We start from the raw sequence: 11,142 nt of genomic DNA, 5'->3' as shown, positions 1-11,142 counted from the left end.
CACTGCACCATTTCCCAGATCACAAATGTTACATTTTTTTCTAGATATAATTGGGGAGATGGCTCAACATATAGGATTCTTCTGTCTCAGGTTCCTGGTTCCATCCCCACTACCGCATGTGCTGGAATGGTGCTCTGTTGCTTCTCTTTCTTTCTATCTCATGACCTCATGTGGAACTCTCCTACGTAATAAGCATTTTTCTTGAACTGTAAAAATCTAGCATAATCTCATTGCTAACTGTTTACATTTGGGTCTTATTTGAATGCCACCTGTTATGAAGGGCAGAGACCACATCAGCCTGTAGCCTGAAGCTTGTTTGGAGTTCACTAGAAGCCTAGACTGAAAATGAATGATGTCAAGATCCTGTAGTGAGAGTAACAGAGAGTGGACCAGGTAGGTGCATAAGGGCTGATTGTGTGCCCTGGAGTGCCAGCCAATCGCTCTCCACCTTCAGCAATTCGTGAAGGGACCCAGAGTTTACTGCACTGTTGGAGGCCCAGGAGACACTAACTGGAGAGATCATGAGAGACCAAAAGCGGTGAACTAAACAGCTCTGCGTGGCACATACAGTGGGGCATGGAACCAGCAGCCAGTCAGAGCCAGTTTCTTCATGTGTGAACGCTTGGATCAACATCCCATGAATGTTGATTCCCAGAGGGCCTGGGAGGGGGCGTAGTGGATAAAGCTGTTGGACTTTCCAGCATGAGGTTTCGACTTTTGATTCCTGACACTGCATGTGCTAGAGTGATGCTATGGTTCTTTCTCAATTATCAATAAATATTTTACAATCTCATGACATGAGCTAGCCATAGCAACAATCATCAGCTTAGGACTTACATCATGTCCATTACAGATGAGATTTTGATATAAACCTTATATAGATACATGTTGTATTTATAACAGATATAAAGCAAATCTGATGAAAGAACCAAGATAAAGAGTCAACCATGGGCATAACTGTTAAGGTCAGCGTACGGGACCAAGGACAAAGCCATCTGAGTCCAGGAAGCGGTTCAGGAGCACGTGCAGGACCGGGGGAACCGGGCGGCTGAGCTCAAGCCAGGGAGGTCCCACCGCCCTTCTGCGCTTACGTGCGCTCCGTGACCTGCGAGCCGGACGCTCTGCCAGAGGCGGAGGCCGCATGCGCATTGACGTCCCTCCCCACCCGGGGGCCGCAGCGCTGGCACGGGGCGCATGCGCACAGCCGGCGGGCAGAGGGCGGGCCCCAGGCTAGTGGAAAGGTTTGGGCGAGACAGTGCGCGGTATCGGGGCGGGAGGAGGGGTGCGAGTGCGCAAGCGCGACGACAGGGACCCGACTGCGAATCCGGAATCTCAGCTATCGCCAGTGTGCTGCGCTGCATCTCGAGCCATCGCCATGGCCGCCTACAAGCTGGTGCTTATCCGGCACGGCGAGAGCGCTTGGAACCTGGAGAACCGCTTCAGCGGCTGGTACGACGCGGACCTGAGCCCAGCCGGACACGAGGAGGCCAAGCGCGGCGGCCGGGCGCTGCGAGGTGCGTGGTGGACGGGGTGGGCGGGAGTCGGGGCCGGGGCCGGGCCGGGCCTGCTGCATCCGCATCCGGCAGCTCAAGGCCGAGCCCTTGGGCATCGCTCCTCCAGCACTTTCACTTGCAGTTGGAGGAAATAGGCGTGTGTGTGTGTGTGTGTGTATGTGTGTATGTGTGTATGTAGTGTGTGTAGGGAGGTCGACTTGCTCAAGGTCACCCCTGGTGCAGCGTCGAGTTCTCCACGACAGCACCTGCGAAATCTCCGTGGTCCGGGCACTGGGTACCCGGGGACAGGTTATTAACTCGGGTACCTGGGTGGTGTGTTCTCAGTAGGCGGCTGACACTGGGAAGTGAAACCATTGCTCACCCAAAGCTGCTTCTGGGCACCTTGGGGGGTGGGGGTGGGGGTGAGGGTGGGGGTTCTTCACTAGACCAAGAAGACCACGTGCTTGAGCGGGTCTTTTGTATGGCTCCAGGGCCAGTGTTCAAAATGCAGCCCACAGGTGCATTTTGAGCGAATGAATGAAAGAACCGAACTGACCCTTTTCTTCGCAACTCTGGATTTTTTTTTTTTTTGAGTGGTATGCAGATCAGTCTTTATTCATGCAGAATGCAGCATAATCTAAGCCATCTAAACTCTGGATTTTTTTTTCTTTTCTCCAACCTTTTTTTTTCTTCTCCATCCCCTCCTGACCCTTCTTGATAGTGGTGGTGGGGGGGTGTGGGCGGGAGGGGGAGCATTGGAATGGCAGTTTATCTAAGGTCATAGCTTACTTACTCTTCCCAACTCGGTACCCTGACTCCGGTTCTGGGGTTGAGTAACAGGTAGCTTGAACCGAGGACCGGCTAGGCCGCGGGCCAAAAGGGCGCTGGGCAAAGGTGGAAGCGGCGTGAGCTCACACCCGCCGGCTCTGCCGACCGCCCCCTGCTGCAGACAGCTCAGTGATGCGGGAATGCTGATGGAGAGCTCTCTCCCTGCTGCCAGTCATTCAAAGGCTCTGGACTCTTGAGGAGGCACATCCCCGGTGCCCGTACTGCTGTTCTCTAAAGAAGTCATTTCAGGGGTAGATAATAATAGCACAGTGGTTATGCAAAGAGACTCTCATGCTCTCCCAAGTTCCCAGGTTCAATTCCCCACACCACCATAAACCAGAGCTGAGCAGTGCTCTGGTTAAAAAAAAAAGTCATTTCAAGGGTCACTAATACCTGGTTAATAATATTTGCACTGGGATTGGGGAGACAGCATAATGGTTATGCAAATAGACTCATGCTTGATGCTCTGAATTCTCAGGTTCAATTCCGAGCATCACCATTAACCAGAGCTGAGTAGTACTCTGGTAAACAATACAAAATAAGCAAACAAACAAAAAACTGAAATGGGGTGTTATGTTAGCAAGATTTCAAGTTTAACCATTGCACTGTTTTAAAGGACAAGTCATCAGCAAAACAGGACAGGCCCAGACAGCTCCTGCCACACAGCAGAAATGGCCGCCTTAGAACACTCCCTTTTCTGGCCTCTCTTAAAAGGTGTGCGGGCACACTCCCTAAGTACACACATTCACTTTATACTACATTTCCTAGATTTGTCAAACCTTGGCTTCATTTCAAAAGTAAAGGCTGAGCAGTGATACACCTGGTAGAATGCACATGTTACAATGTACAAAGACCCAACGCCCCCACCCCCACATGCAAGGGGATAAGCTTCGCAGTGTTGCTAAGTATCTTTGTCTCCCCCACCTTCCCCTTGCTTCTCAGTTTCTCTGTCCCTTTCTAAATTTTTAAAAATAAATAAAAGAAAAAAAAATAAATAAAAGAAGTTAGGGACAGCTTATGGTGGGTCAGGGGATTGAACCTGGGACTATGGAGCCTCAGACATGAGAGTCTTTTTGCATAACCATTATGCTATCTACCCCTGCCCATTTTTATATTTATTTATTTATTCCCTTTTGTTGCCCTTATTGCTTTATTGTCGTAGTTATTATTGTTGTTATTGATGTTGTTAGATAGGACAGAGAGAAATGGAGAGAGGAGGGACAGACAGAGGGGGAGAGAGAGACACCTGCCGACCTGCTTCACTGTAAAGTGACTCCCCTGCAGGTGGTGAGCCGGGGGCTCGATTGCAGATCCTTAAGCCGGTCCTTGCGCTTTGTGCTTAACCCGCTGCGCTACCGCCCTGCTCCCTCATTTTGTTTTTTTAAGATGTTGATAGCATTAGCTAAAAAGAATGCCATAAAAACTTTTAATATTTATTGTAGGCATCAGATAAGTATGTTAAATGGAAGACTAAGAAAAAACTAAATGTGAAGAGCATTATGAATAACTTAACTATAGAAGACTTAAAATAAGTACATTCTCTAAGGCCCCACCCCCTTTTTAGAGTGAAGCTTCTCTCCTACAAGTGCTCCCTTGTGACCAGGATTAGGAAATTTTGGACCTGATTGCAGTAAGAAGCCAGTTATTGGTAGAACTGTTTTCCATGCAGTCTTACTTCAGAGGAGAATGGTGCACTGTCTGTCCCATTCTTGGGAGTGTGCTGGGGTTATATTTCTGTTTAGTGAGCAAGTTAAAGCGAGAGACTTTGGAGTTCTCTGTTAACCGTGCCTTCAGGGGGAACTCCTTTTCTCCTTAGGGACCTGTTTGTGTATCCAGTGTGAGTGGAAATTATTGCACTGAAACAGCCAGCTTTGGACACTTGCTCAGTGCATAGTCGTTTCCTGGTGACTCAGCCTTTTATTGGGGGAGCCAATTCTTCCCTTATTTTGGTTAGGAGGTTAGGGAGAAGATGGTGACCTAGTCTAATAGGATTCCTTACTTGTGTGGCCCAGGGATGGACTGTCTTCTTTGTACATAGAGGTGGGTTTTTTGGTGATGAATCTTCCCTCTCTCCATCAGAATACTTTAAAATTTTTATTTTTTAAACTTTTTAATAGTTACTTTCTCTTTTGTTGCCCTTGTTTTTTCATTATTGTTGTAGTTATTGTTGTTATTGATGTTGTTAGATAGGACAGAGAAATGGAGAGAGGGGGAGAGAAAGATTGACACCTGCAGACCTGCTTCACCGCCTGTGAAGTGACCCCCCAGCAGGTGGGGAGCCGGGGGCTCAAATTGGGATCCTTATGCTGGTCCTTGCGCTTTGTGCCACATGTGCTTTACCTGCTGCGCTACTGTCAGACTCCCTATTTTTATTTTTTTAAACTTAATTTAGTTTGATAGGACACAGAACAATTGAAAGAGAAGGGGAACGAGACATTAACAGGGGGGCCAGGGCCTTGAACCTGATAGTGAATGTGGTAGTGAGTGTGCTCACTCTACAGGGCATGGCCTGACTCCAGCTTCTCATAAACTTAGCTTAAGTGGTGACCTAAGTAGGCATTATTCTTCTGAGAGTAGAATAGGCTGGCTCTACCATATTGGGGTGAAGGTGGGGCACTTAGGGTTAGGAGGCTGTGTTGTGATTTCCAGACTGGTAAACATGTAGTTCCAAACAATAAACTGAATCCTGTAAAAGTTTTTGGTGTCTTTAACGTTGGGAGTTCAGCAGATGCCAGGGTCCTTAAAGGCTAGGAAAGTGGTGGAAGTGGTGGTGATGGGTTGGGTTTTGGAGTCATATCGCCTGGGTTTTATTCTCATGTAATGGTGTGACCTTGGATAATTTGGTTGACTCATTTATTTTCCTCATTTGGTAGGACGGGCTATAAGGATTATAATCTAGTAGGATTGTTATGAAGATTAAATAGATATTAGTTATGTCTACTGATACAAGTTTTTTTTTAACCTTTTAAAATCTTTATTCATTTATTGGATAGACCGCCAGAAATCGAGAGGGAAGGGGGTGATAGAGAAGGAGAGAGACAGAAAGGTGGGGGTAGATAGCATAATGGCTATGCAAAGAGATTGTCATGCTTGAGGCTTCAAAAGGTCCATGTTCAATCCCGTGTACCACTTACTATGCATAAGCCAGAACTGAGCAGTGTGCTCTCATAAAAAGGAAAAAAAAAGTATACCAGAGGAGGAGAGAGACACTTCCAGTTCTGTTTCACCACTTGCAAAGCTTTCCCCTTAAAAGTGGAGACCAGGGGAGTTGGGTGGGTAGCACAAGGACCAGCGTAAAGATCCTGGTTTGAGCCTCTGGCTCCCCACCTGCAGGGGAGTCACTTCACAAGAAGTGAGGCAGGTCTGCAGGTGTCTTATTTTTATCTCCCTCTGTGTCTTCTTCTCTCATTTCTTTCTGTCCTATCCAACAACGACAACATCAATACCAACAACAATCATAACTACAACAATAAACAACAAGGGCAAGAAAAGAATAATAATAAAAAAAAGGTGGAGCCCAGAAGCTTGAACCCCAGTCCTTGAGGATTATAACATGTGCACCCAAACCCAGTGTGTTACCACCCTTTTCTCAAAAGAATTAATCAGAAGTAAAATCTTAAAATATGCTTAACCATAGCATCCTGGGAATTAGGATAAGCAGCACAGATGGCTGGCTAATTGACAGTAGACTTAGGCCTTGGATTTGATGAATTATTGGGGAGCCACCAGGAGGCATATTGTCAATTGTAACTTAAGTCAACAAATTTTACTTTCCTTAATTGAAGAATATTATTTTTCTTGCAAGGACATATAAAATAAAATGCTTCGACAAGTAATTAAAAAATAAATTTTATTTGCTTGCTGGGGTGAGTGGGGAGAATCGAAACGTCATTCTGGAACATGTGATGCTGGGAATCAAAAGTCCAAGGCTTTATTCACTGGACCACCTCCCAGACTTCACCAAGGAATTTCCATTGGACAGTTTGTATGGGAGATTGATGTATAAGGCAGTTCTGGCGCCAGAGTAGACCTGATTAGCTTACCACTCTCATCTTCTCATTCCTAGATGCTGGCTATGAGTTTGACATCTGCTTCACCTCAGTGCAGAAGAGAGCAATCCGCACTCTCTGGACGGTGTTGGATGCTATTGACCAAATGTGGCTGCCAGTAGTGAGGACTTGGCGCCTCAATGAGCGGCACTATGGGGGCCTGACTGGCCTCAATAAAGCTGAAACTGCTGCCAAGCATGGAGAGGCCCAGGTAAAGATCTGGAGGCGCTCCTATGATGTCCCACCACCTCCGATGGAGCCTGATCATCCCTTCTACAGCACCATCAGTAAGGTATGGACAGACAGGTTTGGCTCACTCTAGGGTCCAGAGATTAGAACTTGGGCTATAATTTCTTTTTCTCATTTTCCCTTTTACATTTATTTTATTTATTACACAAAGAACATGGGGGGAAAGCCAGAGCACCACGGTGGTACTTGCTATGCTAGGGATCAAACCAGGAACTTTATGCATATACCATCCCAGGCTCTACCAGTTGAGCTATTTTTGCAGCTGCTATGTTTGTTTTTTTTCCTTTGTGTTTCTTGAGTCTCATTTCATGTTATTCCTGATAAGACTTCACTATAATTCTCTTCCAAGGAATGATTTCTTGAACTGTTAGCTTTCCTTGTGGCATATGAGGGGGTGGAGGTAGAATAATATTCCCTTTACCAACTCTCAGGTGTATTTATTTTTTTCTTTCACCAGAGCACTGATCAGCTCTGGCTTATCGTGTGGGGGTTTGAACCTGAGACTTTGGAGCTTCAAGAAAGAGAGTCTCTTTGCATAACCATTATGCTGTCTACCCCTGCTGCCCCTAATTCTCAGCTGTATTTGGTGCTCTGTTGAGGATCTTTACTCATCATCTTAACCCTTAAGGAGTGAGAGTACTGATAAATCACGAAGCCATTTAACAGATGGAACCACTAATAATTAGTGAACTTGGATGTTTTTATTGTTTAGGACCGTAGATATGCTGACCTTACCGAAGATCAGCTTCCCTCCTGTGAGAGTCTGAAGGACACTATTGCCAGAGCTCTGCCCTTTTGGAATGAAGAGATTGTTCCCCAGATCAAGGAGGGGAAACGGGTACTGATCGCAGCACACGGCAATAGTCTGCGGGGAATTGTTAAGCATCTGGAGGGTATGTATGTTTTCTGGATGAGTGTTCGTAAGAGGGGTAAACACAGCTACCACTAGTCAGGAACTCAGGGAAAGGATGGATGTATGGACAGCCTTAGAGATGGCCTGGCTCGACTCCTATAGCAAACATTCTGCACCTGTTTCTCAAAGTATTGCCTGTAAACACCCTTAAGTGTTTGTCATATACGTAGAATTTCAGGATTCCCTCCAAGCTTGACTCAGAAGCTGCATCTGTCACTTAGTTGTTGTTTTAAAGATTTACTTATTTATGAAAAAGAAATGGAGGGAGCTGGACAGTGGCACACTCAGTTAAGCACAAATATCACCATGCGCAAGGATCCTAGTTTGAGCCCCCACTCCTTACTTGCATGAAGGACGCTTTATGAGTGGCGAAGCAGGTATGCAGGTGTCTTTCTCTATCTCCCTTACCCTTGCAATTTCTTTGTCCTGTCAAATAAAAACAAAGTGGAAGGGGTGGGGAGGAAAATGGTCACTAGGATTGGTGGATTTGTGTAGTATTGGCACCAAGCTCCAGTGATAATCCTGGTGGAAAAAGAAATAGAGAAAACCAGAACGTCATTCTGGCACATGTGATGTCATAGAATGAACTCAGGACCTTGTGTTTCAGAGCCCAATACTATCCTCTGTGCTACCTCCTCACTTAGTTGGTTTTGAAAATTTAGATGCCAGGTAGAAAGGGGGTGAGATGGCTTGCTCAGTAGAGCACATGCTTTACTGTGCTCAAGGACCAGGGTTTAAGCCTCTGGCCACCACATGGAGCACCATGCAAACAGGAAGCTTCAGGAGTGAAGTAATGCTGTGATCTCTCCTCAGTATCTCTTGTCCTCTCATCTGGTGGGGGAGTTCAGCAGGAACAGTAAGTCTGCAGTTGAAGTGTCAACTGGCAGTTGAAAAAACTGCTGATAACACCATCTTTTTTTTTTTTTTAAGATTTTATTTATGAGAAAAATAGGAGAGAGAAAGAACCAGATATCACTCTGGCACATGTGCTGCCTGGGATTGAACTCGAGACCATGCTTGAGGGTCCAAAGCTTTCCAGTTGCACCACCTCCCGGACCACGATAACACAATCTTTAATCACAACCTGGTACAACTTCACATACGAATCTTGATTTTCTTTCTTTCTTTCTTTTTTTTTTTTAAAGATTTTATTTATTTATTAATGAGAAAGATAGGAAGAGAAAGAACCAGCCATCATTCTGGCACGTGCTGCCGGGGATTGAACTCAGGACCTCAAGCTTGAGAGTCCAATGCTTTATCCACTGTGCTACCTCCCAGACCACTTGATTTTCATCATAAATTGCTTCACGTGAGGGTCCACAGGTTCAGACATTAGGTTTCTGATGGGCTGTGTGGACCACATAGACATTTGAGATATATGCAGTACTGCTTTACTGTTGCTTCCAGAGCTCACTTTGGAACAGTTATCGGTGATATACACCATTCATTCACTTATTCATTCATTCATCTTTTTTTTTTTTTTTTTTACCAGAGCACTGCTCAGCTCTGGTTTATGGTGGTGTGGGGGGATTGAACCTGGGACTTTGGAGCCTCAGGCATGAGAATCTCTTTGCAATAACCATTATGCTATCTACCCCTGCCCTCATTTTTTTTTTTTTACCACACTGAGAAGTAAGCACTTGGTGCATTACTTGAGTGACCAATCTGTTGTAACTTACGTCATTGCTGTTATCACAGTTAGAAAAGGTGTCTTGTTTTCATTCCTACCCAAGTCTTCTGTCAAAGATACTCTTTGCTCTAGAGGGTACTTAGTAAATCTGGGGGGCTGATATGGATTCACATGTTGTTTGGTGTGTCAATGGTATATATTTTTAAGGTCTCTCTGAAGAGGCTATCATGGAGTTGAACCTGCCAACTGGTATCCCCATTGTCTATGAATTGGACAAGAACTTGAAGCCCATCAAGCCCATGCAGTTCCTGGGGGATGAAGAGACCGTGCGAAAAGCCATGGAAGCTGTGGCAGCCCAGGGCAAAGTCAAGAAATGAAAGCTGAGAGGCTGTCTAAAATCCCAAGGACACCCTTCCTGCCTATCCTACTCCTCTGCACCTCTCCCTTGCACATGTCACACTGACCAGTCTGTAAACATCTTCAGTTGTAGCTGCAGATGGGGACCAGTGGCTCCCAATTTCATTTTAATCCACTTGTCTCTTACACCCACTCCATACAATCTAGTCAGAATGGCATCTCTGGGGCATGATCTTCAGGCCAGTCTGAGAAATTACTCTTGTAAGTTGAGAGGTAGTAACTCTGGGGTTTTGCTAGTGCTTTGTTTAATACAAGGACCTTGAATAGGAGACAGGAAGAAACCAATCTTAAGGCCTGACAACTAAAAGCAAGAGAGCTTATTTGTTTCCAGAAGCCAGTCTGTCCTGTACTACTCCTTTGTCAGGTGACCATTTGAGGAGGGGCTTCTAGTCATTCCAGTGGAAGATGAATATAACCTGCATGGTGATTCAGTCATTTCCTCCTTGACCATAGAGGAGCTGGCTCCCAAAGATTGGGACCAATCCTGAGTGTCTATGTGTTGCATTTGCTTTGGGGAAAAGAAAAAAAAAAAAGGAACAAGTAAATCAATATATATAAAAAAATCAATATATATAAAAAAATAATATTAGACAAACCCCTTGGGTTTCTTAGTGGCAGTTAAAATACACGTGGTCATCACAAAATAAGCCATTGCTCACAGCACTGCTGGATAAGTTCCTTGCCACCAAGGTGGAAGAACTCATCCTGCTATGTGTTTTAGAACCCCCTCCTACTACCTTATTGTTTAATGGCAATGAAATGCCTCTGGATCATGTCCAAGTGTGTCTTTTTTTTTTTTTTTTATGGAATCATGTTCATTTGCTTGGTACTCATTTTGAACATAACTGTACTAAACTTTTTTTCTTCCAGATCAGTGTAATAAAGGAGTGATGTGCAATATTTTCATTGTAATGTGTAACATCTTCTGTCTGAGGAAGTCAGCATGTCATTAACCCAAGTCGTATGCCAAATTAAGAGCTGGGGATGATTAGTCATAGTTTCGTACATGGTCTAGTCTAAAAGTCATGTATCTTCCATTTTTCTTCTTTAATATTTCTAGAGCTGGGGAAGACAACATAATGATTCTGCAAGACTTTAATGCCCAAGGCTCTAAGTACCCAGGTTTAGTCTCCATCACCACCATAACCCAGAGCTGTTTTCCTGTCTTTCTCATTAAAGTACAATAAATACAATATATTAAAAAGGAACAATAAAAATTATTTCTAGGAATAGTGGTGATAAAACTGGTTAAGCACACACATAGTACATGAGGACCTGGGTTTAAGCCCCTGCTCCCCACCTACAGAGGGAAAGCCTCATGAGAGGTGAAGTAGTGCTGTTAAGTATCTCTTATCTGTTGTAGCAAATACAATCAAAATGTTATTTTATTGTTGTAGTTATTATTGTTGTCGTTGTTGGATAGGACAGAGAGAAATGGAGAGAGGAGGGGAAGACTTGCCAGTCATTGGGTGAGGTACATTATATGAGTCCTGACAACCTCTGAAAGGGCTCTCATAGTTTATACAAGAGGGAATAATGCAAAAGAGATGTGGACACTTTCCA

General features: G+C 44.9%; 1 protein-coding gene across 1 annotated transcript; it reads left to right on the top strand.

Annotated features, from left to right (window-relative positions):
* The first annotated feature begins 1,225 nt into the window (after positions 1-1,225).
* PGAM1 (phosphoglycerate mutase 1) lies at positions 1,226-10,479 on the top strand. The gene is made up of 4 exons (XM_007532636.3): positions 1,226-1,514; positions 6,388-6,662; positions 7,332-7,512; positions 9,370-10,479. Exons 1-4 carry the CDS (start codon positions 1,376-1,378, stop codon positions 9,537-9,539), a joined length of 765 nt encoding a protein of 254 aa, XP_007532698.1. The 5' UTR covers positions 1,226-1,375; the 3' UTR covers positions 9,540-10,479.
* Positions 10,480-11,142: the final 663 nt, after the last annotated feature.

Source organism: Erinaceus europaeus, chromosome 1, assembly GCF_950295315.1.
Source record: "Erinaceus europaeus chromosome 1, mEriEur2.1, whole genome shotgun sequence".
Classification (NCBI taxonomy): Eukaryota; Metazoa; Chordata; class Mammalia; order Eulipotyphla; family Erinaceidae; genus Erinaceus; species Erinaceus europaeus.
This window is presented reverse-complemented; position numbering and strand designations above follow the sequence as displayed.

What these genes read in the sequence shown, in the direction of transcription:
- PGAM1 (XM_007532636.3), top strand. Translation starts at nt 1,376, where the DNA reads ATGGCCGCCTACAAGCTGGTGCTTATCCGGCACGGCGAGAGCGCTTGG. An exon ending in CGGCGGCCGGGCGCTGCGAG is followed by an intron (nt 1,515 to 6,387) that starts GTGCGTGGTGGA and finishes TCTCATTCCTAG; the next exon opens with ATGCTGGCTATGAGTTTGAC. An exon ending in TCTACAGCACCATCAGTAAG is followed by an intron (nt 6,663 to 7,331) that starts GTATGGACAGAC and finishes TTTATTGTTTAG; the next exon opens with GACCGTAGATATGCTGACCT.